General features: G+C 50.2%; 1 protein-coding gene across 1 annotated transcript in view; it reads right to left on the reverse strand.

Annotated features, from left to right (window-relative positions):
* LOC129384105 (calcium-activated chloride channel regulator 1-like) overlaps positions 1-27,722 on the reverse strand; it is a 548,714-nt gene that overhangs the window by 240,048 nt on the left and 280,944 nt on the right. The window contains exon 6 of the mRNA XM_055069245.1: positions 24,743-24,852. Within this exon, the coding sequence (XP_054925220.1) occupies positions 24,743-24,852 (110 nt within the window). The remainder of the gene's footprint in view (positions 1-24,742; positions 24,853-27,722) is intronic.

The raw sequence follows: 27,722 nt of genomic DNA on the forward strand, positions 1-27,722 counted from the left end.
CGACGCTTGCTCTCCCCAATGCGTCGGCGTCCCGCACCATCTGACCAATAAACCTGAACGTCGCCGTTCAAGAGGCAATAATTGTGCCCCATTTGAACTGTCTAAGTCCTCGCGGCTGTCCTGCTAACGTGGTCGAAATTTCTGCAGGCAGTGTTCCTGCATTCGCTCTTGTAAATACCGGCTCAGCCGTTCCTGCTATAGCCGCCAAACTAGGCCGTTCACTGCGCAAGGTGACCACGTCTCTTTCTGAACAGTCGCTTCGTACGGCAAGCGCGCAGCACGTCCCTCGGCACGCAGCCTGTACTCTACGTGTGCATATTCACGGCATTGTTTATGTCGTCGAGTGTATTGTTCTTGCCGCCTGCTCGCATGACGTCATCCTAGGATGGGACTTCTTATCCCGTCATAACGCCGTGATCGACTGCGCATGTGTCGAAGTAGAATCTTCCCCTTTGTGTAACACACCATTGCACGAAGATCGTGATCACCCTTCTGAACTTACCGTGCGCTAGGACACGGGTATTCCGCCTGGCTGCTTCGCCCTCGTACCCGTCTCTTTCGATGTCATCAGTGATGCAACGGTCCTCTTCCCACCATCTGGCGTCTTCATGAGCCACAAATCTCTCCCACTATCCTGCGCAACGCTTGACATTGCCGGCAGCTGCAGCAATATATACTTCTGCAATCCCCTCTGTGCGCCTATTACGTTGCTCGTTTGTGAATGCCTTGGCTTCGTAGAACTCCTCGACTCCTCGTCTTCGGTTGACGGGACTCCGGCCAACCATCTTCGATTTCTGCGCTTGAGGAGACGTCCAGGAATGCGTTCTCGAGTGCTATAACTGATACCCTTACACTTGCCGAACGCGCCGACCTTGATTTCCTGCACCACTTTAGAAGTTCATTCGATGTTTCAGAACCTCAACTGGGCCGCACGTTGGAAGTGCACCATTACATTGACACCGGTTCGCATAAGCCGTTACGTCAACGACCGTACCACGTCTCTGCCGAAGAGCGTCGTGTAATTACCACCGAATTCAAAGATATGCTGCGCCGCGATGTTGTTCAACCTTCGCACAGTCCCTGGGCATATCCTGTCGTTCTCGTTCGCAAGAAGGACCGGTCTATTGGCCTTTGCGTCGACTACCGTTGGTTAAATAAAGTAACTCGCATAGACGTCTATCATTTGCTGCGCATCGACGACGCCCTCGACAGTCTTGAGGGAGCATAATTCTTCTCGTCCTTCGACTAGCGTTCAGGGTACTGGCATGTCCCGATGGCTGCGGCCGATCGCCAGAAAACCGCATTCATTACGCCTGACGGCTTATATGAATTTAACGTGATGCTTGTCGGGCTTTGTAACTCCCCTGCGACGTTTGAACGACTCGTGGACAACGCGCTGGGTGGCCCCAAGTGATCTGTGTGTGTTACTTCGATGACGTCGTGGTTTTCTCGCCTGATTTTCCGAACTACGTGCTCTGCCTCAGACATGTTTTTACCTGTCTTACGAGCGCTGGCCTCAAATTCAACCTCAAAAAGTGCCTCTTCGCCACACAAGAGCCCATCGTCATTGGCCACGTTGTGTCGAAGCACAGCGTTCTACGAGATTCTGCAAAAATTCCAGCAGTCGCTGAATTTCCGAAGCCTAAGACCATCAAATAACTTCGAAGCTTTGTAGGCCTATTCTCATAGTTCCGGCGCTTTGTTCATAATTTCGCATCGATCACGGCGCCATTGACTCAGCTTCAACGCGGTGACGCCGCCCTCTCCAGGTCCCCTGCATGTGACTCCGCCTTTGCTACTTTGCGTCGTCTTCTCACTTCCCACCTATTCTTCGCCATTTGGACCCGTCAGCTGCAACTGAGGTACATACAGACGCCAGCGGGGTCGGTCTCGGCGCCGTCCCCGCACAGCGAAAGCCCGGCTACCCCGAATATGTAGTCGCCTATGCGAGTCTCACGCTGACGAAGCCTGATGCCAATTACAGCGTCACCGAAAAAGAGTTCTTAGTTTTAGTATGGGCACTTGGCAAGTTTCGACCATACCTGTACGGGCGCCCATTCCACTTGGTCACAGATCACCAGGCGCTTTGTTGGCTGGCCAACTTGAAATATCCCACTGACCACCTGGCCCATTGGGCACTACGCATCCAGGAGTACGATATTCCCGTCGTATACCGCAGCGGGCGCACACACTCAGTCGTAGACGCCCAGTCTCCTTCACCCTTACCTTCAAACTCGGCCTGCGGAACAACTTCCGCACACTCCGTGTCATCACTCAACATGGACTCCTTTGACACTGCACAACCTCGTGACCCGTGGTTCGCTTCTCTTTTCGGCTATCTATCTGGATCATCGACCATCCTTGTATTTCGAAACCTCCGACGCCAAGCAGTTCGTTTCGCCATTCGTGACCAGCTGCTTCACCGACGCAATTACGCTGCTGAAGGCCGTCGGTGGCTTCTGGTGATTCCCCGCAGCTTAAGGTCACAAACCTGTGCCTCTTTCCACAACGATCCACAGTGTGGCCACGCCAGAGTTTTCAACGCATACGAACAAATTCGCCACCGCTACTACTGGCGTGGCATGTAGAATTTTGTACAAAAGTTTGGTCGGTGCTGTCTTGACTGTCAACGTTGCAAATCGCCGCCTTTACGCCCGTCTGGTGCCTTGCAGCCGTTCCCGTGCACTGCCACACCCTTCGATTTTGTTGGCATCGACCTATACGGCCCACTTCCTATGACACCAGACGGCAATGGGTGGATTGTAGTTGCGGTTGACCATTTGACACGCTACGCAGAAACTGCTGCTTTACCAAGTGCTACACCGTGGGATGTAGCCTCTTTCGTCCTACATCGCTACGGTCTTCAACATGGCGCACCTCGAGAACCCCTCAGCGATCGAGGCCGCGCCTTCCTCTCCGAAGTCGACGAAGGTTTGCTTTCGGAATGCCACATTATTCATCGGACAAGCACGGCATAGCATCCCCAGACTAACGGGCTCGCAGAGTGATTTACCCGCACACTTGGAGACATGCTCTCGATGGACGTGGCATCTGATCACGATAACTGGGACCGCATCCTCCCATTCAGCACGTTCGCGTACAACACCGCGATCCCGGCCACAACGAGATTTTCACCCTTGTTCCTCCTGTATGGTGGCGAGCCTATGCATGCCATTGACACGCTCCTTCCATACCGTCCTGACACCTCCGAGTGTCTACCTCTGTGTCCGGCGTCGCATGACAAGCCAAAGAATGCCGCTTCCTAGCGCGCTTCGTTACGGCAGAGCAACAGCAGCGCCAGAAAGAAAACCGCACCGACTCACTTCCAGACACCACCTACGCTCAAGGCGTTCTTGTGTGGCTGTCTGTCTCTTTCCAAATGCCGGGGCTTTCCTCAAAACTCATCCAAAAATTCGAAGGGCCTTAATTTTCTCATTCAGCCACTGTCACCACCTGAGGACTTGCTCCGGCGTGACATTGTCCACGTCTCGCGTCTCAAGCCCTACCATGACCCTCTGCCTCCCGAATCTTAAGGCGCCAGGGCGGTTCATATTGTCCGGTGGGATTTTGTGAAGAAGAAGACGAGTCTCGCGGCACAGCTGCATCTCAAACGCGCGGCTCGGCTCGCACTCTTAATTGTTGGAGTCTCAACTCGACAGCGTTAAGGAGCTCGTGTCGCTGAAAAGCCGGTGTCGTTGGCGTCGGTGGAGTTGGCCGTGAGTAAAAAATCCTGGAAGGCAATTCATAAATAAAAACAACTTGCAAGATTGGCTGGGTGGGAATCGAACCAGGGCCTCCGGAGTGTGAGACATAAACGCTACCACTCAGCCATTAGTTCGATGGTTGCAAGCGGGACAAAAGCGCCTCTAGTGGATGCGGTATTGCCTTAGAAACGTGCTGTAGAGAGTTATACTGCGCTGTATATCGGTAATTATGAGCATGTAAATTACAGAAATAGCAGTTAAACGAGTAGCGAAGTACGTTTCCACTTCACTTCTTCTGCGCTTGGCGCACACGCAGAGCCATCTTGCGGCAAACAGACAAGACCCCCCCCCCCTCGCAATGTACGGCGCTGCCCCGCCAGGTGGCGCGCCCCTCGCCAGCTTCTCCCCTTATCTCGTTTGAGCGCATTGGGGCCGTGCGGGGACCGGTGCGAGGATGCCCCAAAGTTCTGCTGTGGACTTAGAAGTGTTGTATATGAAAACTATGTCTTTTTGTGACTCAAGAGCATGCCAAGCTAATGAGTGGGCGGTGTGAACGGGGTGCGATAACGCTATCGCGTTACACTGTTGAAGGCGAAGCCTAAGCGTCCGCGAATTTTTCGGACAGTGCTTTGGGCTATCTCACCGTTGCCTGTCGCCATTCTTTTGCATCAGGGGCCGCAAATAAACCTCTCCTCACCACTAACAATCGGTGTAAGTTGAAGTGACGCAGTGGAATCTCTATGGTCGTGCGCCAGGCATGCAGCGTTCCTTCATATGCTTCTATAAAGCGCTTGTAGCATAGTGCGAAGGGTACGGCATCAGAACGAGCATCGCCTATTTGTCTCTTTCATGCCTGTAAAAGACCGTCTCCGCAGGCCGACACGATACTGATATTGTCACAGAGTAACATGGATTCTAACATCGCGTGAACTTCCCGACCGTAAACAAGAGAAAATGGCGTGAAGCGTGTGGCCTGTTGCATAGCGGTATTCTACGCAAGCGTGACGTGCGGCAGTACGTCGTTCTATGACCTAGGCTGCACATCCTTGTACTTCTACAGCATGTAAGTCATCGTTTTCTTAAGCCTATCCGCCAAGCCATTTGCTTGCGGATGATAGGCGGTCGTCTTTCGGTGCGTGGTGTAACTCAGTTGTAAATTTCTTCAAGCAATATTGCGGTAAACGCCACCCCTCCGTTTGTAATGGTTGGGGCGCTATGACGTAGTCCAGGTGGTCCATGCTGACTTGATCGAAGGGCCCTCGAGGCACCTTGATAGGATTCAGCAATCACCCAGGTTTCGCACTGAGTGACTTTCGGCGCTGGCATTCATGCCAGGCTTGGACGTATCTTTTATTGCAGTTGGCGATTTTCGGCCAGCAATACGATTTCCGTACCCTAGCAAGGACTCGAGTGTGTGATGCCCCAATATGGGGACAAAGGTTCGTAACTCAAAGGTTTTAATGGTTCTCTTAGGCGGAGCCTCCGAGAACCCAATTGAGGACAAAGCCGTTGGTTTGAAAAGCACACACACAAATATTTTAATCCAACTAGAAGCATAAAATAAATGATAGAAAGAAATAAGAATAATAAAATAAACACTCTAATAGAAATCACGCTAGTAAGACACATTTGGGGCTAGTGTGAAGCTAACTAGTGCGCGAGTCAGGGCTTGCCATGACGGCAGGGACGCATAACAGTCTCGAAGCGGAGACACGGCGAAAAGGCAAAAGGAGTTGCGCCGGTCTCACCAAAGGTCGGGGTGTGGAATCGCAGACCGGGCGACCGGAGCGCGCCCGCTCTGGCTTGGAGAGGTAATGCAGGCGGCATGGCGGCACGAGCAGACGGCGGCGGTGTTCTGGCCGGGCAGCTGGGTGTAGAACTCGGGCCCGTAGCCCGACTAGTCTCGTCCTGCCCACGGGCGCAGAAGCTCACCGGTCTTGAGCAGCTGGCGGCACACTCGGGTACACTGGCGATGGACAGGAACGGGTTGGCAGGAGGCCCCGGACGGGTGAAGTCCTGGTTTCTCGGGTCCGACACCCGACGGCCCGTCTTCAACTCCCGGTCCGGTGGTTGACCTCCTCCTGGCGTCGCTTCCTGTAATTCTCCCGGCGTCTCTCCGGCGTCTCTCCGGTGCTGCCAGCGTGCCTCGCCTTTTCTCTCACTCTGGCCGATTCGCTATTTTCCGATTGGCTGCCTGACGCCCCGTGGTCTTTCCTAATTGGTTGGCTTTTCTTCTTTTAGTTCCTTTTCTTGCGCCGCGCGTTCACGCGCCGGACGCTCTTCGGCGTCGTCTTCTTCCTCCTCCCAGCACGGAATTCACCTCGGCGCGCGCACTCCTTGTCGTCTGCTCCCGTCCGTTCCGACCACCGCACCATGTCGCGCAGGACACATCACAGAGTGAAACCCAAGTAGCCGGACGGATGCTCGAGATGGCATGCGAACAGGATTTCTTCACGAAGCTCTGCTGATATGACCAAAAGGTAGGTTTCGTTGCTGGCAGCAGGATTCCTTTTGTATAAGATTCCCTGTCGCACACGAAACGACGACAATCCGCAAGCAATTTGTCGGGGAAAACGTACGTTGCAGCATTCTAGGTGTTCATTGATAGGTCGCCATTCAGAATCTGCTCGCTGCCGTGTAGATACGTCTGCCTCGCTTATGGCGCCGAGGAAAGCGCTGTCATCTTCGGTGTGTAGATCGGCAGGTTCAACAGGCACGCGCGACAGTGTGTCGGCTTCTGCGTTTGTGCGGCCTGACTTGTACACCATGGCCATGTCGTATTCCTGCAGGTGCAAGCTCCACCGTGCCAGTCATGCAGAACGGTCTCTTCAGTTTGCCAGGCAGCATAAAGAGTGATGATCCGTCACGACGCGGAATGGGCGGCCATAGAGATAAGGTCGGAACTTTGCAAGTGCCGATACGACGGCAAGACACTCTTTCTCTGTGGTAGTGTAATCGTACTCAGGTCGTGATAGGGTGAGACTGGTGTAAGCTATGACCCTTCCGCCGTTCTGCTGACATTGTACGAACACCGCACCGAGACTGACGTTACTCTCGATGGTTTGAATTTCCGTTTCGGCTACCTCGTCGAAATGCCCAAGAACAGGGGGCGATGCCAGTTGGTCTCGAAGCTCAAGGAACGCCGTTTTCTGTTCAGAGCTTTAGATGAACGGCGAGTCGTCTCTAGCGAGATGAGTACGTGGTTCGGCAATTTTAGAAAAATTGCGTATAAACGCCAGTAGTACACGCACAGCTCCAGGAAACGTCCGACGCTTTTCGTGTCGGTAGGGGTCGGGAAAGCAGCTACAGCGGAAGTTTTCTCAGCATAGGGACAGACGCCTTACGCGCTCAGGACACGCCCAAGGAACTTCAGTTCTTCATAAGCGAAGTGACATTTCTGAGCTTTGGGGGGAGGTTGACCGATCGGATTGCCTTGAGCACTTGCCTCAGTCACTCAAGATGTCCGGAGAAGCTGTCTGAATATAGGACCACATCATCCAGGTATGCGAGACAGGCTAGCACATTGTCCATCATCCGTTAGAAAGTTGCTGCTGCAGAGCACAACCTGAACGGAAGTACTCGAAACTCAAAGTCCATCCGGGGTGACAAAGACTGTTTTCTTCCAGTCGCATTCGTCTACCTCAATCGTCTACATACATTTTCAAATCAAGGGAGAAAAATACTTGGCTCGCTGTAGCCGCTCGAGAGTCATCTATGACCGGCCAAGGACAGACGTCTTGTGACGTTATTCAGTTTTCTTTAATCAACAAAAAAGCGGTAAGGGCTGTGCTTCTTCAGCAGGACAACCGGTGACTACCACTGACTGTACGAAGGTTGCATGACGCCATCGTCAATCATCTCCTTGACTTGTTGTTGAATTGTTTCGCGTTCTTTCTACGAAACACGATACGACTGCTGGTGAGTATGACGTGCATCTTGTAAGTAGTTATCCTGTGCTGCGTGATTGGCGTCTGACTGACTTCAGATGATCGAGCGAAGCAGTCCTTGAATTCACAAAACAGTCCTCGCAGTGCCTCCTTATTGTACTCCTACACCTCGTTGTTTATGTCCATGTTTGTAATGTCTTCGTCGCCTGCCGCTTTCCTCACAAGCGAAACACTCAACGACATCCTCCAATGCTTCAAAGTAAGTGACGGCAGTGCCACGGAAAGGGTGTCGATGCTTAGTTGTGAAGCTAGTGATCCAGACGTTAGCTTGGCGATCCTTAACATCAATGATTCAGAGGGCAAGTAGAAGGGAGACGTTCCACTCTCCGAGTACTTCGCCTTCGCATGTACACTCGGATGTTACCGGAAGGATCGTCCTCGCAACATCCGACTTGCACCTCTCGAACAGAATTCACGTGGTGACAGCGACCGGGACAAGCGCCTTGATGACGGTGGCCTTTGCTGTCGGTCGATAAAGTTTTCAATCTCAGCTGGCCGTTATCCGAAACGGGTTAGAGGTGAATTAACAGGAAACCCCTGTAGTCCAAGGCGGTGGTACTGGCGCTCTCGGTAGACATGGCCCGCCTCACCGCAGTGTTAACAGCGTAGTCGTCGGTCAGGCATGCGCCGAATGTCCGATTTACGTACGGCTAGTCGAGCCTCGACAAAATAACGAACCGCCTGCTCTGACTGAAGCATGTCATTGTGGGGTGACCGTAGTTAGCGGCACTGGTGCAGGGATAGAGTGCCCGAGTGCGTCGGCATAAGTCGCACGCCGGTATTCGCTCACGGTAGAAGGTGTCGCCGGCGACGGATTGGTGTCTCTTAAAACGTGAGTGTATATTGTGCGTCGTGTTTCAGTTGGCAATGCCTGAAGTGGTGGAGCGGCCTTAAGTGATTCTTCGTAACGTGGTACACCGAGCGCACACTGCACTTGGTCACGCAAGGCGCTAGCTATTAAGCAGGCTGAAGGCTGCTGCCCCCTGATGCAGCTGTCGCAGCGCATCACAAACGATCGATCGAATTATCTCGCCAAGCGACCCGACGTCATCCGTGAGAACTTCTAGTACACTGAGAGCAGAGGCGAGATTCACTTTCTGATCGTACTGATGCCAGCGCTGGTGCAGGACTTTCTCCATGGTGAGGACTTCAGTCAGAAACTCTGCAACCGTTTTGTGCGGGCTACGAATGAGTCCACCAAAAAGCTGCTCTTTCAGGCCTCGCATCAATTGACGCAGCTTCTTGTCTTCAGGCATGGTAGGGTCAGCTCACCTGGAGACGCATCATGTCTTCCACGTACATAGCCGCGCTCTCATTGGAGGACCCATTCTGTTCGTTCCCGGTGATCGGAGCTGGCGTTCGTATCCAAGAGGCTGTAACAGAACTATCGCCATGATGTCAGAACACTTATGTGGTTCTGGAACCACGTGTGAGCACCATTCAAAAGGCTGAAGTAAGCGTTTCGGAGCTTCGATTCTTCGCCCCATCCCGCCGTTTTCTCTTGCTTACGGTCGTTAAGTTGAGACGATGTTAGAATCCATGTTACCGTGTCACGATTTTGACAGGCTTGATGAAGACACCGATAGTTTTGTGCAGCGTGCCGAGGAAGCACACCAAATGGCTCGCGTGAACATCACGAGACCGCAGTGTATTGACGCGCAACACTACAACCTCAGCCGCCGACAAGTTGACTACCAACCGGGTGACCAAGTGTTAGTTTCGACGCCCTTCCACCGTAAAGGCCTTGCGGACAAACTTCTTAGTCGGTACTTCGGTCCTTACAAAATGCTTCGGCGAGTGAGTGATCTCAACTATGAAGTTCTTATGGATGGCACCCAGCTAACACTCCGCCGACAACAGCGGCCCGAGATTGTGAACGTCGTGCGGTTAAAAGCATATCACTCACCATAATAGTCATGGTGCTGGGTACCACTGCTATGGCCCTGGGACAAGTCTTTCCCCCCGTCAACGATTTGTTTAGCATAGAGTCGATGCTCACCTGGGAGCAGGGGTAATGACACGCGCTTGCGCCACCCTCTTGGGCCACTTCCTCCCAGAAGAAGATGAGGATGGGATGGCTCATGAGCTCGCGCCTTGGTATGTTGCAGGTGCTGTTCTGCCCCTTTGAGATCTCTTATCTTAATGGCCTCTTTTAGAAGTCGGCTATCAATTAAACATGACGATAATGCGTTCGCGGGGTAAGTGCAATTCAGTTATGACCATACTGGAGTTATATGAATTACTCTTCACTTGATATGATACGCACACAAGAAGTGGGAAGCAACAATACGGCAGCAAACGCGAGAACCCGCTACCGAACTGAGCAGTGCATGAGAGTCCTTTGCAAAGCTCGGCCGCTCAGATTAGCTGATTTTGGTAGGATGTAACGCTGCTCATATGCATTTAGTCTATTTAATAGCACCACTGCATGGTTGCCACTGCATTTGAAGCAAATGGCGACCGGTGGTCGCGCACTTGCGGACAGAAAGAAATGCGCCACTGCGCCCCTGCGCCCCTTTTCTAAATCGCAATTTACACTTCGCGAAGACTTCGGCCCCGTTTATCATTGGAGCAAACTTTCGTATGGAACGGCGCCTGAGATCTGACAGTGCAATTGGCTTGGCGCGGTCACTGAACAATCTCGGAGCTACGTGAGCCGTTCTTGGGAAGCCTAACGGGCAAAGAAACTGGGGCGCTAACTCAAAAACAGCACCCAGTGGTCACTAATACTTTGCTGTAAGGCATCTTAACTCAAGCCTAAACCAAATAAATGTATTTGTTAGCAACTACAGAAAAAAAGAGTGCCGGATGACAACTTGCAGGAAGCGAAGCAGGTGGCGGTCACATCGTAAAAGCATGCGAAAAGTTACCACGAACCAAGCAATGTTCAATGCTCCAGCAACCTCATCAGTCGATTCCTTCACAAAAGCCGCCGCGCACATGAGCCCCCTGAGAAAGGGTCGTCGTAAAGGATTTGGCTTGCTGAGGCTACCTGAGTGACGTCATGTACCCTTCTAGTTTCTTTGCCCCTTCATTCATGGTTTCTAGGTCCATGGGCTCTCTTCCTTCTTATACGTAGCTCTTTAATCATTCGCCCTTTCGCATCTTCACACGCTTCTAATGTGACCGTTATTCACCCTTCAGCAAGCATTCCTTTTTTCCCCCATGAAAGCATTCTCTCTCTCTCTCTCTATTTCTGTAAAGTACCTGGCCCCCATCATTTGGAAACATGATTGAAAGCAAGGCTATTCCAGCGCGCAAGCGCACTGATACAAGAGTTTACAAATGCTCTAGCCATCTGGCAGTTCTTCGCATAGTGCGTTCTTTCGATTGTAGAGCGGTCGGCAACAGGTGTTTTTAGTTGGGGGTGCACGCAATGTACTTTTACGCGCAAGCTTATGTGGCCCGTTTGTTAAATCAGCGAAACTTGGTAGCCGCGTAGAACGCGAACGCAGCAGGAGCAATGACCGTGGAGGAAGAGAAGAGAATCACCGCGTCCGCGACCCTTCCGTTTCTGCTTCAGTGCTGCGGTGCTTGCTGTGCATGTTCGCGGCGTCTCTTCTTTGCAGGGTTCGATAAGCGGCGTCGTCGTATACAGCAGCACCCGCTTCGAGCTGCGCAATATCCATGTTTTTCGTTGGTTATAGTTTTAGTAACCGACCAAAAGTTTGTATCACCTGAACCATGGACCTCTACGGAACCCAGGGACACCATCCGCTTGGACATATACCAGTTTCCGGTGACTCCACAATTTCAAGAAGCTACCAGATACACGGCGTAGGAGCTAGCATGCATTAGTGCTAAGTCTTTCTTTATGGCTACGTCGCGTCGGTGCGGCGTCTGCACACAACACCGACGCAAAAGGCGTCTCCAGAAATGTCTTCTGTTGCGGAGGGCGCCTCACGTGGCGCGCCCTCCCAAACAAAACCCCCACAGAGGACGACGTCATGGACTATTAAGCCTTAACATCTCGTAAAGATGAAACTACTCCAACGCTTCTCAGAGACGCTGAGGAACTGTGGTGGTTTACGAGGGTACCCGACGAAGCGGGATGGCAGACGGTGCTCACGCTCTGCCAAAAAACAACAGCAAGCGAAGGAACGCCTCTAGGCGAAACGGAACGAGCCTTCGCACAAGGAACACAAGAGTTCGCCCCACATTTACCGACGTAGGGTGCGATGGAACAAGCTACCACTACTGCTGCGGGATGATTCAAGGTCATTCACCACCCGCACCAAGGACTCTAGTTGAAAACCCTGACCAGCCTGAAGCTCGCAGAAGCAGTGACCGCGGCGGGCCACAACAAATCGTGAGCACTTCATACTGCGAATAAAACAGCGCTCAAACACCGCACGTCGCAGCGGTGATCTTGCGAAAGATCACAGCTCTCACAGTCAAGACGCACGCGCTGAATGCGTACGCTGCCACAGGAGAAGGCGCCGTCAGGGGTGTCATTCATGGACTCACGCCGCACACACCCAAAGAGACAATCAAGGTAAACCCCTGGGTCCGCACCCAGGGCATCGAGATAATTCAGGCAAGAATGCTAGGGGACTCGAAGAGCGCAGCCATCACTTTTCTCGGAACGGTCCTACTGCGTTTCGTCTACTAGTGCGGTGGGGAAATGGCATGCCATCCATACCGCAACTCGGTGCAGGTTTGCAAAATTTGTCACAGCGTCGGCCACCGCACGGACGTTTGCCCGCGACCGGACACAAGAGCGTGTGTAATCTTTGGACGTTCCAGCCCGAAGAAGGACACGAGTGCTCGCCGCCATGGGCCACATGCGGGGGGCATCACCTCACGGGCGACCGAAGCTGCAAAAAACGCCTAAAGCAAAGACTATCACAAGGTCGACCGAGGAGCGGATAGCACAAAGCTGCTCAACAACACCGAGCCCGGTTCTGTGCAACAGAAGAAGAATTGCAGCTCAGCCATTTGCCAGAGCTCCCCTCAAGGAGAAGAGGGGACAGCCTCCAAACCCAGGCAAACAAGAAGATTGAGATCCAGATGGAGATCGCCTATCAGACGATGGAGTTTTCAGAGATCTAGGTTAGCGTCCTCAGCACGCAATGTGCAGCCTCAAGGCTCCAAACAGGAGAGGGCTCCGCAGGCTAAACATCAGAGGGCGGCCACCGCTACACAACATGTAAGCTGGGCGCGAGTACTGTGTCCCAATGCCAGTCCAGTAACTCAAAGTCCAGCCCATCAGAAGATTTTAGAGGAGAACAGAATTTTAAAAGGCAGTCTTGCAGAAATCCGAAGGGAGCTAACTGATTTCAAACAAAATGAGCCCCACATAAACAAAGAAATGCCAGGAAAAACTAAGAACACGACCCGCAGTTGACAGGAAAATATGACAAACTGGATACCGTAGTGCGACAAATCCAACTTCTTTTCAGAGAGCTGTACAGTTTCAAACGAAACATCGAGGACACTCCAAATCACGAAAGAGGGAGCGAACAAACGAAAAAGTGCCAGCCCAGGAACTCCTACACGTAGGCCTAAAGCGAGAGAGCTGACCGACAACGAAACTAATGTAGATGGCTAATCGCCACACGAGAGTAGCCGAAAACATAGAGGTCTGGCAGTGGAACTGCAGGATTCTTAGACTGCAGGACTCGTAGAACTAAACACGGCGCACTTTCAAGTTTTATAGATGCGACGCCTGTTCCCCCGGATCTCATATGCACAAAGTAAGCAGGGAAGCGGACACCGAACCTCAGAGAATACAAGATGCACACGAACCGTGGCAATCCTCAGATAGCAGCACTCACACGGGCAGAGAAAGCGGTGAGTGTGGACTACATCCTAGCTACGGTGTCCAACGTCATGTCCTCACGGTCTGGCCAAGCAGACGCTGCAAACCAAAAACAGTTAATGCTAACGTCCACAGACAACATAGAGACAGGAAGGCAAGGTTAGATGAGCTAGTGACGGCCGCACTGCGCAAAGTGAAAAGCAATGACCGAGCAATTATCCTAGGGGACTTTAAAGCTCCGCACTCTGATTAGGGCTATGATCGAGGCAGACATAATGGCTAAAGGCTATCCGACCTCGCAGAGGAGAATGAGTTAGTCCTGCTGACGTAACTGGGTGAACCAACCAGAACGGGAAACAGCGTAGTGAAGAGACACCACACCTGACCTTACTTTCCGCAACAGTGACAGAGCTGTCACTTGTACCAACCTAGGGGAAGACCTCGGCAGTGATGACTGCAGGATTAGTGTCTCAGTTACCACGACGCGGGTTCACCATAGATTAGGAAACACCACCATAACAGATGGGGCAGCTTATAGAGGGAAGTAAAGGCAGACCACGTCGCGGAATAGTGCTACAGAATGGACAAAAGAATTCATCAGGAGAATACACAGAAGCACTACACAGGAAATATCGACAACGGCTACTGTCATACTCATATTGAAACGGCTAAACCTAGACTGGCACAACATGAGACCAATATCGCCCACGTCGTGTGCACGGAAGCTTCTTAAGAAGATGATCCAAACTCGAGTGAGCAACTATATGGAGTGCAATGAACTTTTTCCCTGCTCTATGCTCGTCTTCAGGCTATACGCGTCACTAATGACGCCTTTCTTATGCTTCCCCACGATGTTTTGAACCCGCCACGAAGCAAAAAAGCCAGGACAGTTGCCGCGCTCGTGGCACTCGATCAAAAAGCATTTGACATCGATCTCACGGGAAGAAAAATCTTCGAAGGACTAGAAGACATAGGTTGCGGAAGAAGGGTGTTTTGGTACGTCCTTACCTTCCTTCGCGATGGGAAGGCAACGATTGGTTAGACAGCACGCGATCTGACATATTTGAAATGCCCAACTCAGGGACTCCGGAGGGTTCAATTTCGTCAACGCTTTTTTTCGACGTCGGGATTAGGCGACTGGCCCTATGACGCCGAGAAGGAACGAGAGCTCTGATGTACAATGTACGCCGATGACATAACGTTGTGGGCACACCGGGGTTCCTATGGATAAAAAGAAGACCTATACAGGAGGCCATAGACAAGGTGGTAAACTTCACCAAGCACGAATCTATGACGTGCGCACCCGAATAATCAATGTTCATACGAGTACACAGCAACCGTCATAAGAAAGCTGCCACACCAAGAATAGACTTACATGTCGAATGCCAGACCATTCGTGAAGTCACCCAAATGAGAGTACTTGGCTTACTTATCCAAGAGAACGGCAATGTCAATGCCACAATTTGGAGCTTAAAACCAACCGTTAAGAGTGTGGTACGTATGATATGGCAAGTGCAACGCAGCCGCGACGAGCTTGCGGAAGAGGAAAATATTCATCATCATCATCAGCAGCAGCAGCCTATTTTGTCCACTGCAGGATGAAGGCCTCTCTCCCTGCCATCCCCAATTACCCCTTTCCTGAGCCAACAGATTCCAACTAGCAGCCGCAAATTTCCTAATTTCGTCGCACCATCTAGTCTTCTGCCGTGCTCTACTGCGCTTCCCTTCTCTCGGTACCCATTCTGTCACCCTAATGGTCCAACGGTTATCTAATCTGCGCGTTACATGACCTGCCCAGCGCCATCTTTTCTCTTAATGTCTCTTAGAATAGCGCCTATAACCGTTTGCTCTCTGATACAAACCGCTCCATTTCTGTCTCTTAAAGTAATGCCTAGCATTGTTCGTTCTATCGCTCTTTGCGTGGTCCTCAACTTGTTATCAAGCTTCTTTGTCAGTCTCTGTGCCGCGTGTCAGCACGGATAAAATGCACTGATTGTATACTTTCCTTTTCAATGATAACGGTAAGCTCTCAGTCAGGAGTTCACAATGTCTGCCGTATGCGATCCAACCCATTTTGATTCTTCTGTGAATTTCCTTCTCATGGTCAGTGTTCATTGTGATTAGTTGACCTAGGTAAACGTACTCCTCCACAGACTCTAGAGGCTGACTTGCAATCTTGAGCTCTTGTTCCGTTGCCAGATTATTTATTATTATCTTTGTCTTCTGCATATTAATCTTCTGTCCCACTCTTACACTCTTCCTGTTAAGGTCCTCAATCATTTGTTGTAACTCGTCCGCAGTGTCTGAATAGAACAATCTCATCGACAAACCAAAAGTTGCTGAGGTATTCGCCGTTGATCCCTACTCCTAAACCTTTCCAGTTTCATAGCTTGAATACTTTTTCCAAGCACGCAGTGAATAGCATTCAAGAGATTGTGTTTCCTTGTCTGACCCCTTTCTTTATAGGTATCTTCCTACTTTTCATGCGTAGAATTAAGGGGGCTGTGGAATCTCTGTAGATATTTTCCACGGTATTTACGTAAGCGGTCTGTACTCCTTGATTACTCAATGCCTCTATGACTGCTAGTATCCCTACTGAATCAAATGCTTTTTCATGATCTATGAAAGCCATATAGAGAGGCTTATTGTATCCTGCGGATTTATCGATAATCTGATTAGTGACATTGATTTCATCCATTGTAGGGTAACCTTTCCTGCAGCCAGCCCGCTACCTTGGTTGACTAAAGTCCAATGTTGCCCTCATTCTATTGGAGATTATTTTGGTAAATATTTTATATAGTACTGAGAGTAAGCTAATGGGCCTATAATTTTTCACTTCTTTACCGTCGCACTTCTTGCGGACTAGTATAATGTTTGCATTCTTCCAGTTTTCTAGGACCCTTACAGTCGATCAACACTTCGTATAGGGAGCCGCCAGTTTTCCTAGCATTATGTCTCCTCCATCTTTGATGAAATCGACTGTTATTCCATCCTCTCCTGCCGCTTTTTCCCATTTCCTGCCGTCCAAGGCCCTTCTGACCTCATCTCTAGTTACCCGAGGAGCTTGTGTATACTGTTATTGTTTCGAATAGAGTGCTCTAGAGTCCTCTGGGTACTGCAAATGTCATTATAGAATTCTTCCGCTGCTCTTATTATACTTTCGAGATTGCTGATATTACCCTGTTTATCTTTCATAGGTTTCATAGGTTTCATAGGTTTATCTTTCATTATCATAGGTTTGTCCGATGCCAAGTTTTCTTCTCGCTGATTTCAGGCTGCGCCCATTTTTAACGGTTTCTTAGCGTTTCTCACGTTATAATCTCTAATATCACTTATTTTCCCTTTGTGGATGTGTTGACAGTTCCGCGAATTCTATCTCTTGAGTAGGACACTTTCATTTTTTGTCGTTTCTTTATTGGGTCCTTACTTCCTTGGGAAAGTGCCTACTGGTTGCCTTGGTGCCTTGCCTCACACTTCAATTGCTGCCTTTGAAGCCAGCCTCGTGAAAATATTACGTGATGCAAGCATTTGCGATTAGCCACATCACTTACGGACTCCCGTTCCAAAAACTTGACTGAAATGAAGATGGACACCCTTATCAGAGCGACATATAAATCTGCTCTGGGACACCCTAACGCAGCCAGCGCGGAATGCCTGGAGCGGTTGGGTGTTTACAACAAATATGAAGAACATGCCTCTGTAGTTCTGATATCGCAGAGGGAAAGGCTGAGCTGTACGTTTCAGGGCTTCTCTATTCTCCGAAGACTGGGATATAACACTCGACCCCTGTTCTGGGGAGACGAAACAGACTTGTTTTCTCGAGATTTTATGAAGCACGTCCATGTCTTACCCATACGAAGAAATATCAGTGCCAGGTACCACGCAGGCCGCATACAGGTCAGGACGAGGTCTCTGCAGGAGCGATTCCGCAAGGATCCAGCCGCCTACAACACGGGCGCGAGTGCAACCACTCGCAGGGACTTCTAGGCGATCGCCGCAACCAACAGAGTCACCACTACAACCGCTACGGTTAAGACTACCTTGGTATGCACAGAAGAGGCAGCGGCAATAACGCTGGCGATACGAGATACCGACTTTAGGGGTCAGTCGGCTGATGTGCGTACAGACTTGCAGGCAGCGTGTCGACTGTAAATGTGGGGAATGCTACCGCGCAGCGCCCAAAGAATACTCGGCTTACACTTGGACTTGGACCACGGCATTACGTGGTGCCCCGCACACAACGGACTGGGCGGGACCGAAAGGGCAGACCACTTAGCTCGAAGAAGCAACGACCAAGCGGCGGCCAGACATATTTAAAGATTCAGAGGAGGGAGAAACGGACCTACGGCCCTCCGCACCCGAACTAAGTAGAAGACAAGCCCAAGACTGGCGTCGCATACAAACTCATTCATACCCACACCTAAACCTCTTACACAAGAAGCACCCGACTTATTACACAGGTGGCTTCGAAGAACCGTGGTGCGGCGAAGAACCCGCGCTAACCCACATAACGTGGGAATGTACGGCTCAGCCAAGAAACGTGAACTTACGTTTTCTATGAGTCACGGACTTCGTACGGCAGTGGGAGGCACTGCTCCTAAGCGAGGACCCGGGCAGCCATTTGGCCCCCCTGCACCAAGCTCAGCGAGCCGTAAGAGCCAGTGGAGGCCTAGACTGAGTGCACCACCCAGACTTGCCTCTCCTTTACATGTGTAGCTATATGTAGCGTATGCGAGTGCCTTCGCGCCCTTTTCATTTGTGTTTCGATGCCACGGTGCATGCTGTGCATGTTCGCGGCGTCTCTTCTTTGCATGTGCAGCAAAATGTAGCGTCCCTGACTGCGTTCGCGTCCTTTCAGTTTGTGCTTCAACGCTGCGCTGCTCTTTGTGTGTGTTCGTGTCGTCCACACGCCCGCGCGTAATCCGTGCTCACGAATTGAAGCGTCACTAACTTCTTGAGAACGAATCAAATACAGTAGAGCAGTGTCAGAATGGAATAGATATTTGTTATATTGAATATATGTAATACAATTTTATGTATGTTACAGCCTTTACCACTAATATCAGACAATTATCCGATTCTGGTATACAAGACCTTACAAGTTTCTATAGTCGCGCAAATATTATAAATTACGTTTTCCTAAAAGCAAAAAAGGAAGTATTAGGAACAACTTAGTAGTTTCTTTCGCAATCTCGTCACTAATAAGCATACGCGGTAATGCATTATTTTATTGTTAAGCGAATGAAGGATTAACAACTGGAGACTATATACAAAGTGTACTTACACCAAGAGTGCTGGAACGTTCCGCCTACAGCTCGAGAACCAGGGAGCGTTCGTTGTCTTCGTCGGTGCGCCCGCGTGCATCAGCCACAAGGAACACGCAATATGCATGTATCATCCCCGGCGGCGCAAACATCGTTCGGGTGCGTGTAAATATCCGTGATAACAGGACAGTATTATGGTTTGCACAACGTCAGTGGGATTCGGGGCAGATGAGGCACTGATACTAACTGGGGCGATTTCGTTGGTAAATGGAGTCTCGGCACGCAGCACTCGATAGGGGCCTCTGTATCGAGACAGGAGTTGTTGTGACAGGCGAATATGACGAGTAGGGAACCACAGGAGTACCAGAGATCTAGTGGAAAAGTGGACGTCTTTATTTTGGCGATCGTACAAATGGCGTTGATTTTTTTCTTGCGAGGTCAGGAGGCGAGCGCGGGCAATTTCGCGTGCTTGGGCTTCCCTGGTGATGCTGTCAAGTGCAAGTGATGGTGTCAAGTCAAGTCTCTGCTGCGGTTGAGGGAAGGGATGCATCCAGTGGCAATGTGGGTTCTCGGCCGAACAACAGAAAGAAGGGGCAATAACCAGCAGTGTCGTGACGCGAATAATTATATGCAAAAGCGACATAAGATAGGGCAAGGTCACAAGGAGTGTAGTCGGACGAGGCATACTTGGCAAGCATGTCTGTTAGGGTGCGATTCAGACGCTCCGTGAGACCATTAGTCTGTGGATGGCAAGACGTAGTGAGCTTGTGCTTAGATGAGCAGGACTGCAAGATGTCGGCGATGACTTTAGAAAATGTCCGTCCACGGCCAGTGAGCAGTTGGGGTGGAGCGGCATGCTGCAGAATCACGTCGTATAAAAGAAAATCGGCGACATCTGTGGCGCAGCTTATTTAAAGGGCTCTGGTGATATAGCGTAGCTTGTGGCGTAATCTGTTGCCACAGCGACCCACATGTTGCCAGACGTGGATACAGGGAAAGCACCAAGTAATTTCAAGCCAATGCAAAGGAACGGCTCCGAAGGAAAGTCGAGCTGTTGAAGGCACCCGGCAGGCACCGTCGATGGTGTTTTTCAACACTCTAATTTCTCGCATGCCGCAACGTATTTCCCGACAGAGCGGGCAAGGCCTGGCCAAAAGAAACGTCGGCGAATCTGGTCGTAGGTGCGGGAGACGCCAAGGTGACCTGCCGTTGGTAAATCGTGAAGTTCTTAGAGAACAGCTGACCAAAGGTGCTTAGGAATGACGTGGAGTAGGGCAGGACCGTCGATGTGTACATTGTGGCGGTGTAATACACCGTCCTGGAGAACAAACAGGTGAAGGGACGAATCAGAAGACGAAGATTCCAAGTCATCAATGATGGCACGCAAACTGGCATCACGGCGTTACTCGTTGGCAACGTGTAGGAGCTGAGAAACTGAGAAAGCGCAAGCGTCGGCGTCGGGGTCAGGGTCGGCGGGTGGTTCGTCCACTGGGTAGCATGATAAGCAGTCTGCGTCCTGATGTAATCGGCGCGACTATTCTTGCAGCCACAGAGCCCAGCGACCTAGCCGGCCGGTAGGATCCTTGAGTGAGGAAAGCCAGCAGAGCGCGTGGTGGTCCGCGATGACAGAGAAGCGCGTGTCAAAAGTACGGGCGGAATTTGGAAACCGCCCAGACCAAAGCCTGGCATTCACGATCTGTAATCGAATAGTTGCGCTCCGCTGCTCTGAGGAAGGGGCTAGCGTAGGCGATAACATCGATCTTGACCCTAGTTGCGCTGGGCTAAGACGGCTCCGATACCGTGACCACAGACGTCGGTTCGCACCCTGTAGGAGTGGATGGGCCAAAGGGGGCTAGTATAGGTGGAGTGGTGAGAATGTTGGTGAGGGCGGTATTGCATCTATCCACCCAGGCGGAGTACGTGGCCGCTCTCTGGGTCAGCTGGGTAATTCGAGCTTTAAGCATTCGGTTATGTTTCTGACGTCGCCAGCGACGGACGCGGCCACGACCGGCTTCCCAGAAGTGTTGGAGAGGTTAGCCACGTCCGCTAATGCTTCTGACAGCTGGATCCGACTTCCATGCGAGCGAAGGTGTGTCAGCAAGTGTTGGGACCATGCTCAGGAACCCTTCTCGGAAATGGGTGTGTTATCTAGTGTGCCAAACATTGCCTGAAATTGTGGCAATCTGGGTTACGGGCTCGCATTGTGAAACGCTTGAGGGGGCGCATGCATAGTGTAGTGTTAAGGACGCAGCGGTCGCTGCCGAGGGTTGCCTCGGTGTTGAGCCAGTCGGCGGGTCCTATGTTGCTAGCGAAAGTTATGTCCTAACACGTATCGCGTGTCACAGAGTTTCCTAGTCGGGTCGGGTAAACGGGGTCCATGTGGAGAGTGAGGTACAACGTTGACGCAAGTTTTGCCAGCTTACGTCCGCGCAGCTCCTTTTTTGTGATACTCCTGCAGTTGACTGGGAGCGTCAAAATTCCCACAATCAGGGGGGGGGGATCGAGACCCACTACCCTTCGTGGGCGACTAGGTAAGTCTGCAATATTCACTCGCTTGAGTTTGAGAGAAGGCTACACGTTGAGGGCATGCAGTGAAGGGTCCCTGCGGCAGAGTGGTAGGATAGTTACCATTACATAGGCACACTCGAGTTGTAATTCGAGATCCACTACGCTAGCTGTGTACGAGAAGAGAAGACGCGCGATCCTCTTGGAACATCATGTAGGTTGTAAATGCAACGTGAATTCTTCTCTTGAAGGACAACCACAGCTGTTACAGACAATTGGTCCGCTTAGTGTGGTCGTTAAAGCTTCTACAATTCAATTGTGTTATAAATGTTGAAATGCCCAGATGAACACATTAACCAAAGGTTTTGCCGTTGGCTAAGGTGTCTCGCCCCGGTTAAAATTTTGTAGGGGAAGGAGAAGGAAGTGGCTGCCCCAGAGCCAGCTGTGTGCATCACCCAGGAGGTGATGACAGTATGAGCGGGGTAGCTGTTCTCATTCTCCTAATCATTGACCAGACAGTTGAATTTCGAAGCACGGGATACGTCCTTAACGGGCCCCAACCGGCGGAACAGGTGGCGGTTTTCGAGGACGTGTTTTGATGTCATCGCAGGAACGGCAGTCATGACCTTGGTCAAGACCTCGTCCATGGTGATCTCGATCATAGATTTCAATTTGGAGGTAAGGCGCTCCTCCAACGCGGAGATGATTGCAACGATGGCAGCCGAGAGTTTCGCGTCGTTCTCCATCACATACGAGTTCGGGGGGCTCGGAGTGGCGGGCGTCAATTTCGACTCGAACTTTTTAATTTTTTTGAGCAAATGCTCATTTCACGCCCGGAGCACGTCGATCTGTTTGTATTCTGTGTCGTGCTTGCAGACTGCGCGAGGTGAGGAGGCGACTCATGCCCGGCTGCTCACCTGTTTCCCGTGTTGAGGTGTTGATGCCGTGGCGCCGACAGTGTCATTTGCCTTGAGGGCCGAGAAGTGGCGCGTGTCCTTGCCGCTTGGTGGGGTTGGTGGGGGCGCCGTCTTCTTCCCTTGCGTTGACCTCACCGGCCGGGGAGGGGGCGACAGTGTTTTGAGGTCGGCGTCGTTAGCAACGCGCAGCGCTCCGGCGATGGCTTCCGAAGTCGGATGACGGGATGACCTGCTGGGTCGCAGGGTTGCTGGGGGCTTAAGGGCATTTGGCTGTGTGGCCGGGAACGTTTTCATGACGGAAGTTTCCCGTGCAGTGGTGGGAGTTGGTTGCTTGGGCTTGCCCGCAGACTGCACAGGTGGCTTTCATCAGGTGCCGTGACTCCATCGGTGGTCGGCACCATTTGGCCACGCAGGCCACATTTGTCGCTTTCCGGGCTAGTGCGTGTGTGTCCGCCCGGTGGCCCACAGTGCCGTACCGCCCGCAGGCCGGGACAGTTCTCGTGCACACACGCACAAGGGTCACCTCTGAGTTATAATGCTAAAATCGCGGCACCACTTTCCCTACAAAGGTGAGCGCCGCAACGTTGGAATTGCCAAGCTTGCGGATATCGGCAGGCCCTCAGGAATGCCACTGGATCTTATTTTGGAAGACTGAGGATTCCCGTGATTGGTTACGGTGATGACGCCGCGGCACACAGTGCCAGTGAGCTTGAAGTGGCCGCGCACGAGGAGCCGGTCTTTTGATGAGTAATGTTGAAAGTCACGCAGAAGCTTGTCCGTGACGTCAGAGTCTCGGGTGCGTGCGACGATGAGGTTTTGCTTCCATGTAGGGAGCAGGGTGAGTGATGCTGCGGCCTGGGTTGCCAGGTAGGCCGCGAACGCTGCTCGGAGCTCGCCATGTCGCTATATATCCTTGAGAGCTACGATCACCCGGAGCTTTAGGATGCTAATGTTATCGGGCTGAAGCCACAGAAGCTACTTTGGTTTCCAAAGCGCTCCGGGCATACGTGCGGGCCTGCCGTGAAGCGCTGCAGCGCGCGCAACAGCACTTTGCACTGCTGAGCGGCCTGTCGTCATGGCGACTACCCTCTTGGAGTTGCAATTCCGCTTGCAGGAGCGGCGTTCGACTAACCTGAGAAGTATCTCGTTCTCCATGGGAGTAGAATCCGGGCTATCTGGTGTTGAAGCTGCAGGAATCTCGGCCCAAGATATTGCACCCGAGTCGGGGCGGCGCTTTAACTCTTAGGAAGCCATGTTTTCGCGGTAGGGCGACTCACTTGCGACCGGGCGTCGGTGCAGCCGTGAGGCCGAGCGCCGCTGCCAAGAGACAAGTGAAGATCGGCCCTAAAGAGCGGAAAATATTCCCACCTGGTTGCGAGTGGTGCCCACAGGTAGCACTCAATTTCACCAAAACAGTTGCAGCTCTTTTGGTAGGGTTCCGGTCGAAATTTCGTGGCTTTAGCCGAAAGTGGGCAGAGCTGATGCGCTGCTAATCCGCTCGTCCACAAGTCGCGTCCTCAAGCATTTTGGGTCCATGCGGCATTCGAACTCACGGAACTTATGTTGCACCGCAGTTGTACCAACTACTGTATCACTAAAGTTTTATTAAAGTGATCACATAGGCGAACAATTTGCAGGGCGCTTAAGCTTCGCGTTTAAGAGTAGAACGCGATAGCATTCAAACTTCCTTGGCTGCTTCTCACGCCTTCCGGCAGCTACAGCTTATGTGACCGCAACCATTACCCGGAAACACTGGCGCCGAGCACGATCCTCGAAGGCTAGCTTTCTCACAGAAACGCGGCCTCTTGCGTAGGCGGATCCCGGTATCGCCAAAAAAATTACGCGATTTTCAGGCTTTTGTTATTGTTTCGCACTTTTAATATTTAAGTCTAAGAACATTGACAATAAAAGGCATTTGCTGTCACAGGCATGTTTCGGGACATTTGTTTTGGGCTGTCATCCACAAAACTCAGAGGAATAACTTTGTCAACAGTCTGAGACAAGGTATGAGCAACTTTAGGGATATAAGGATATAGCCCTACAATGTGCACATACCGTATGACATATAGCAAGAAATGGCTTATACATTTACCTAAATATATAGAGAAATTTTCGCTCACGGTTAACGCGACCGGCGCTGACACCGATACTCAATTTTCTGTGTCAGGGTGCCCTAAACGCTGTCGCCTTAATAAGGTTTTTCTGCTTAGAAGACGTGTGGATCGGCAACTAGGGGCGCCGGTTCGCGCATGGCTTGAGGGTAACTAACGTTTAAAACGCCGAACCGTCATACGCGACAAAAAAATGCAACCCCCCCCCCCCCTCTTCCCGTCGGAAAATTCAGGAGGCTATGCACGACAGAGAAATCGCAGATGCGATGTACGAGTTGCCGGAAGTTAGGATCAGGAATTGGAAACGCTGTAACAGTATGCATGAGTATTGCAGCCTGAAGCACTTGTAAGAGGAAAAGTCAATAGACGTCAGTGAAACAACCGTGTCTGCCCATGGTAACCTGGTGTCATCACACGCTTGTGCCTAGACAGGTCTACATTTTGACAGATTGTTTCACTCTTCTATATTTTGTAGTTAAGGATCACTTGAGTTGAACTATGCTGCAGAAAGAAATTAAATGCTTAGAGCTTACCTTATAAGCATCTCGGCAGTACAGGATTGGGTACTTTGGGTGTCCCTGGCGCCCATGCTCATAAAAGACGCCATAACGATACTGCGCCCACTGATTCACAAAGGCGTACGCTGAAAGAGAAGACAGCATAAATGTTCACCAATAACCATATTCCTTTTATTGAAGCTTCCGAACAAATGTATACGATGAGCGCAATTGGAGCGGCATCCGATCGCAACAACACTTTCTCACCAAAGAAGCGTTCTTCCGGCATACATGACCTGAAAGAATAACCATCTACCGACATGCGAAGATCGCTTACGTTCGTGTTGAAAGTACGAATTCAACAGCATTTATAAGGTCGTATTGTTCCATCAGGCACGTAATCATCGGTTGCCGACATGAATTGCCTATCTAGGAAGCCGCGTCGGTGATGGAGATATCATAAAATTGCGCATCGCTTCGATTAGCGCGAGACCCATTTTATTCGTACGAGAAAAAAGGTTCCCTTGCCACAAGTAAATGGAAATGTGAGAGCGCCAGAAAAGGCCAGCATGAAGGTGCAAGTCAAGATTGCTTCCAAGTATCCGGTTAGCTGTTTTCCAAGATGGCGTAGACGTTGCTGCGTTCAGGATAGCATTCTCGTTTCTTCCGTTTACATAGTTTACATCGTTTTGTGAATATGGTCTGAGCGTATTGCGAAAACAAATCTTCAGAACATATCTGCGTTGTACATATAAATGTTTAATTTAAAAGAGAAGTAAAGTGGACGTGGGAATGCATTGCAGTGCTGCTACCGACAGAATAGGGCTCTGGACATGGGTACGTAGCACTGTCTTTCTGCGTGGTGCTGCTCTCTAGAAATTTGATTTGACCATTCTAGCTCATTGTTGAATGCGTTGGTCCCTAAGTAGGAGCATAATTTGTTTCGCATTATGTATATGTAAATATAGTGATATGGAACATCTGAGCGCGGCCTACTGCGCATAGTAGGTTATGTAGCAGAAACCGTCAGTTCCGTTTTATGGAAACACCGTGAATGGACAGAGGCGGTTAACTAGCATTCCGTTGCAATTTATGGACTAGCGTTGGTGACTCTAAAGGATCATGGTGCGAAACATGGTTAAATCGATTTTCGGTTACTATGAAAGTTTTTCATGAAATCTTTGACCTAATATAATGACTGCCGCGTCGTCGGTAATGTGGTTTTGCATCTTTCACAAATAAACGTAAAAAATACTATGTAAGTAACCATAAATTAGGAACAAACATGGCATAAGTTGCCCAGCAACTATGAGTAGCATCTGCACTTGCGCAGTGCATCATATCAAATTAGTAGGCTGAGAAATTCGGCGCACTACACGCTAATTTTGATGCAATTCTGCTATTTTGTCAGTGACACAGATTTCACTCTCTCTCAGGAGATAAATTTCTCAGTATAAAGGCGCCTTTATAGAATATGTATCTTTGTTTTCTTATGCATCGATGAAAGTTAAAGCCTTAGTACACCTCCCACATGTGCGCGCCAAAGGTCCTTCTCAATTAGGGACATATTCCGGAATGGCGATCACATTAGGTGATGCATCAGAGTGCAGTACCTCCTTTCTGCAGGCGGTTCCTTGCGACAGGATAGATAACCTAACTCTCCTACGTGGTTTAAGGAGTGACCTCGTTGGAAGTTGAACAACTGAAACCTTATCGAAATACAATTATTAAAAAAAACGATATTTTTATTAGCCGTGGCGCTATTTGTGAACAGTGAGCACTAGCTGCAGTGATATTCTCAAAACGTTGTAGCCGTTGACAATATATGGTCAACGCCGTCATGTCATACCAAATGACCTCTGGCGCGCCCGTCACTCCATAGGTTCGTCTACATGTAGTAAAGACAGGACAACAACAATTTGTAGGCATCTAAATTTCTTAATGTTTGCAACCACCGTATGTCTCTTTAGTTCGACGTGCTTCATTGTTTTTTTTTTTTCATTGGCAGCATTGGCCAAATACTTCGCATGCATACGCACTGCGCAAAACACGAGTATGCGTCAAAGACAAACGTCGGTTACGAGTAGAAAACGGTTTGTAAGATAATCACTAAAACATAGACATTCGCTCTTTGTTTACCGTGCTATAAACGGTTTTGTTTCTGCGGTTTATCAGCATAGATTGTCTTGTATATGCATTACCAAAATTATATGTTTCAATGAATTTATGGAAACCTTTGCCTGAGTAACATTCTGAGAATTCTGTCCAGCGTGTGTGTTGAAACTACTCACGCCGTATGTAGTAATTCTTCCCTATAACAATATGTTACCTGCCTTTTCTTCACGTGTTCTATCTTTGCTGCGCCTAAGTTTCCACCCTTGTAGTAATATTAACAATAATAAAGCACACCTAATACCAACAGGAGCAGTACCAGTCGCTTGAACTGATATCGTCGTACATCAATCAGTGCTCTCGTAAATAAATGTGTATAATCGTTAATTAAAGACAGAACTTAAATACGTCGACAAACATTCCGCCAGCTAATATCGCCATTGAAGTGATGACATAGGAATTGATCACTTAAGTTTTTACAAGACAAGAGAGCTACATTCTCCACTATACCCTTAACCCAAAGAAACAACTGCTAAATTATTCCATTTTCTAAGAATCGCCACCGCCTCGAATAAACTTAATAATGAAGGTGTTAGCCAAATCAGACACTCAACTTCTGTGATCCAAATACAGTTCTGATATGTGTATTTATCTAAGCAAACTACTTTCTTGTCACATATGCTGTTCTTTCGTTTTCTTTTCCATAGTAAACAATGTACTACCTTGTTATGATCTCTTGACGGAGATAGAACTACCTATAAATAAATAAATACGTAAATGGATACATAAATGAAAGCTTCGTTGATTTCTATTTTCCTTGGAATTGGTCGTAACAAGATATTGAAACTGCTGTTGTAAGAACCGGTGGGCAGCTTTGTTGCAAGTTCACGATAGAAATCCCCAA

This window comes from Dermacentor andersoni, chromosome 9, assembly GCF_023375885.2.
Source record: "Dermacentor andersoni chromosome 9, qqDerAnde1_hic_scaffold, whole genome shotgun sequence".
Lineage (NCBI taxonomy): Eukaryota > Metazoa > Arthropoda > Arachnida > Ixodida > Ixodidae > Dermacentor > Dermacentor andersoni.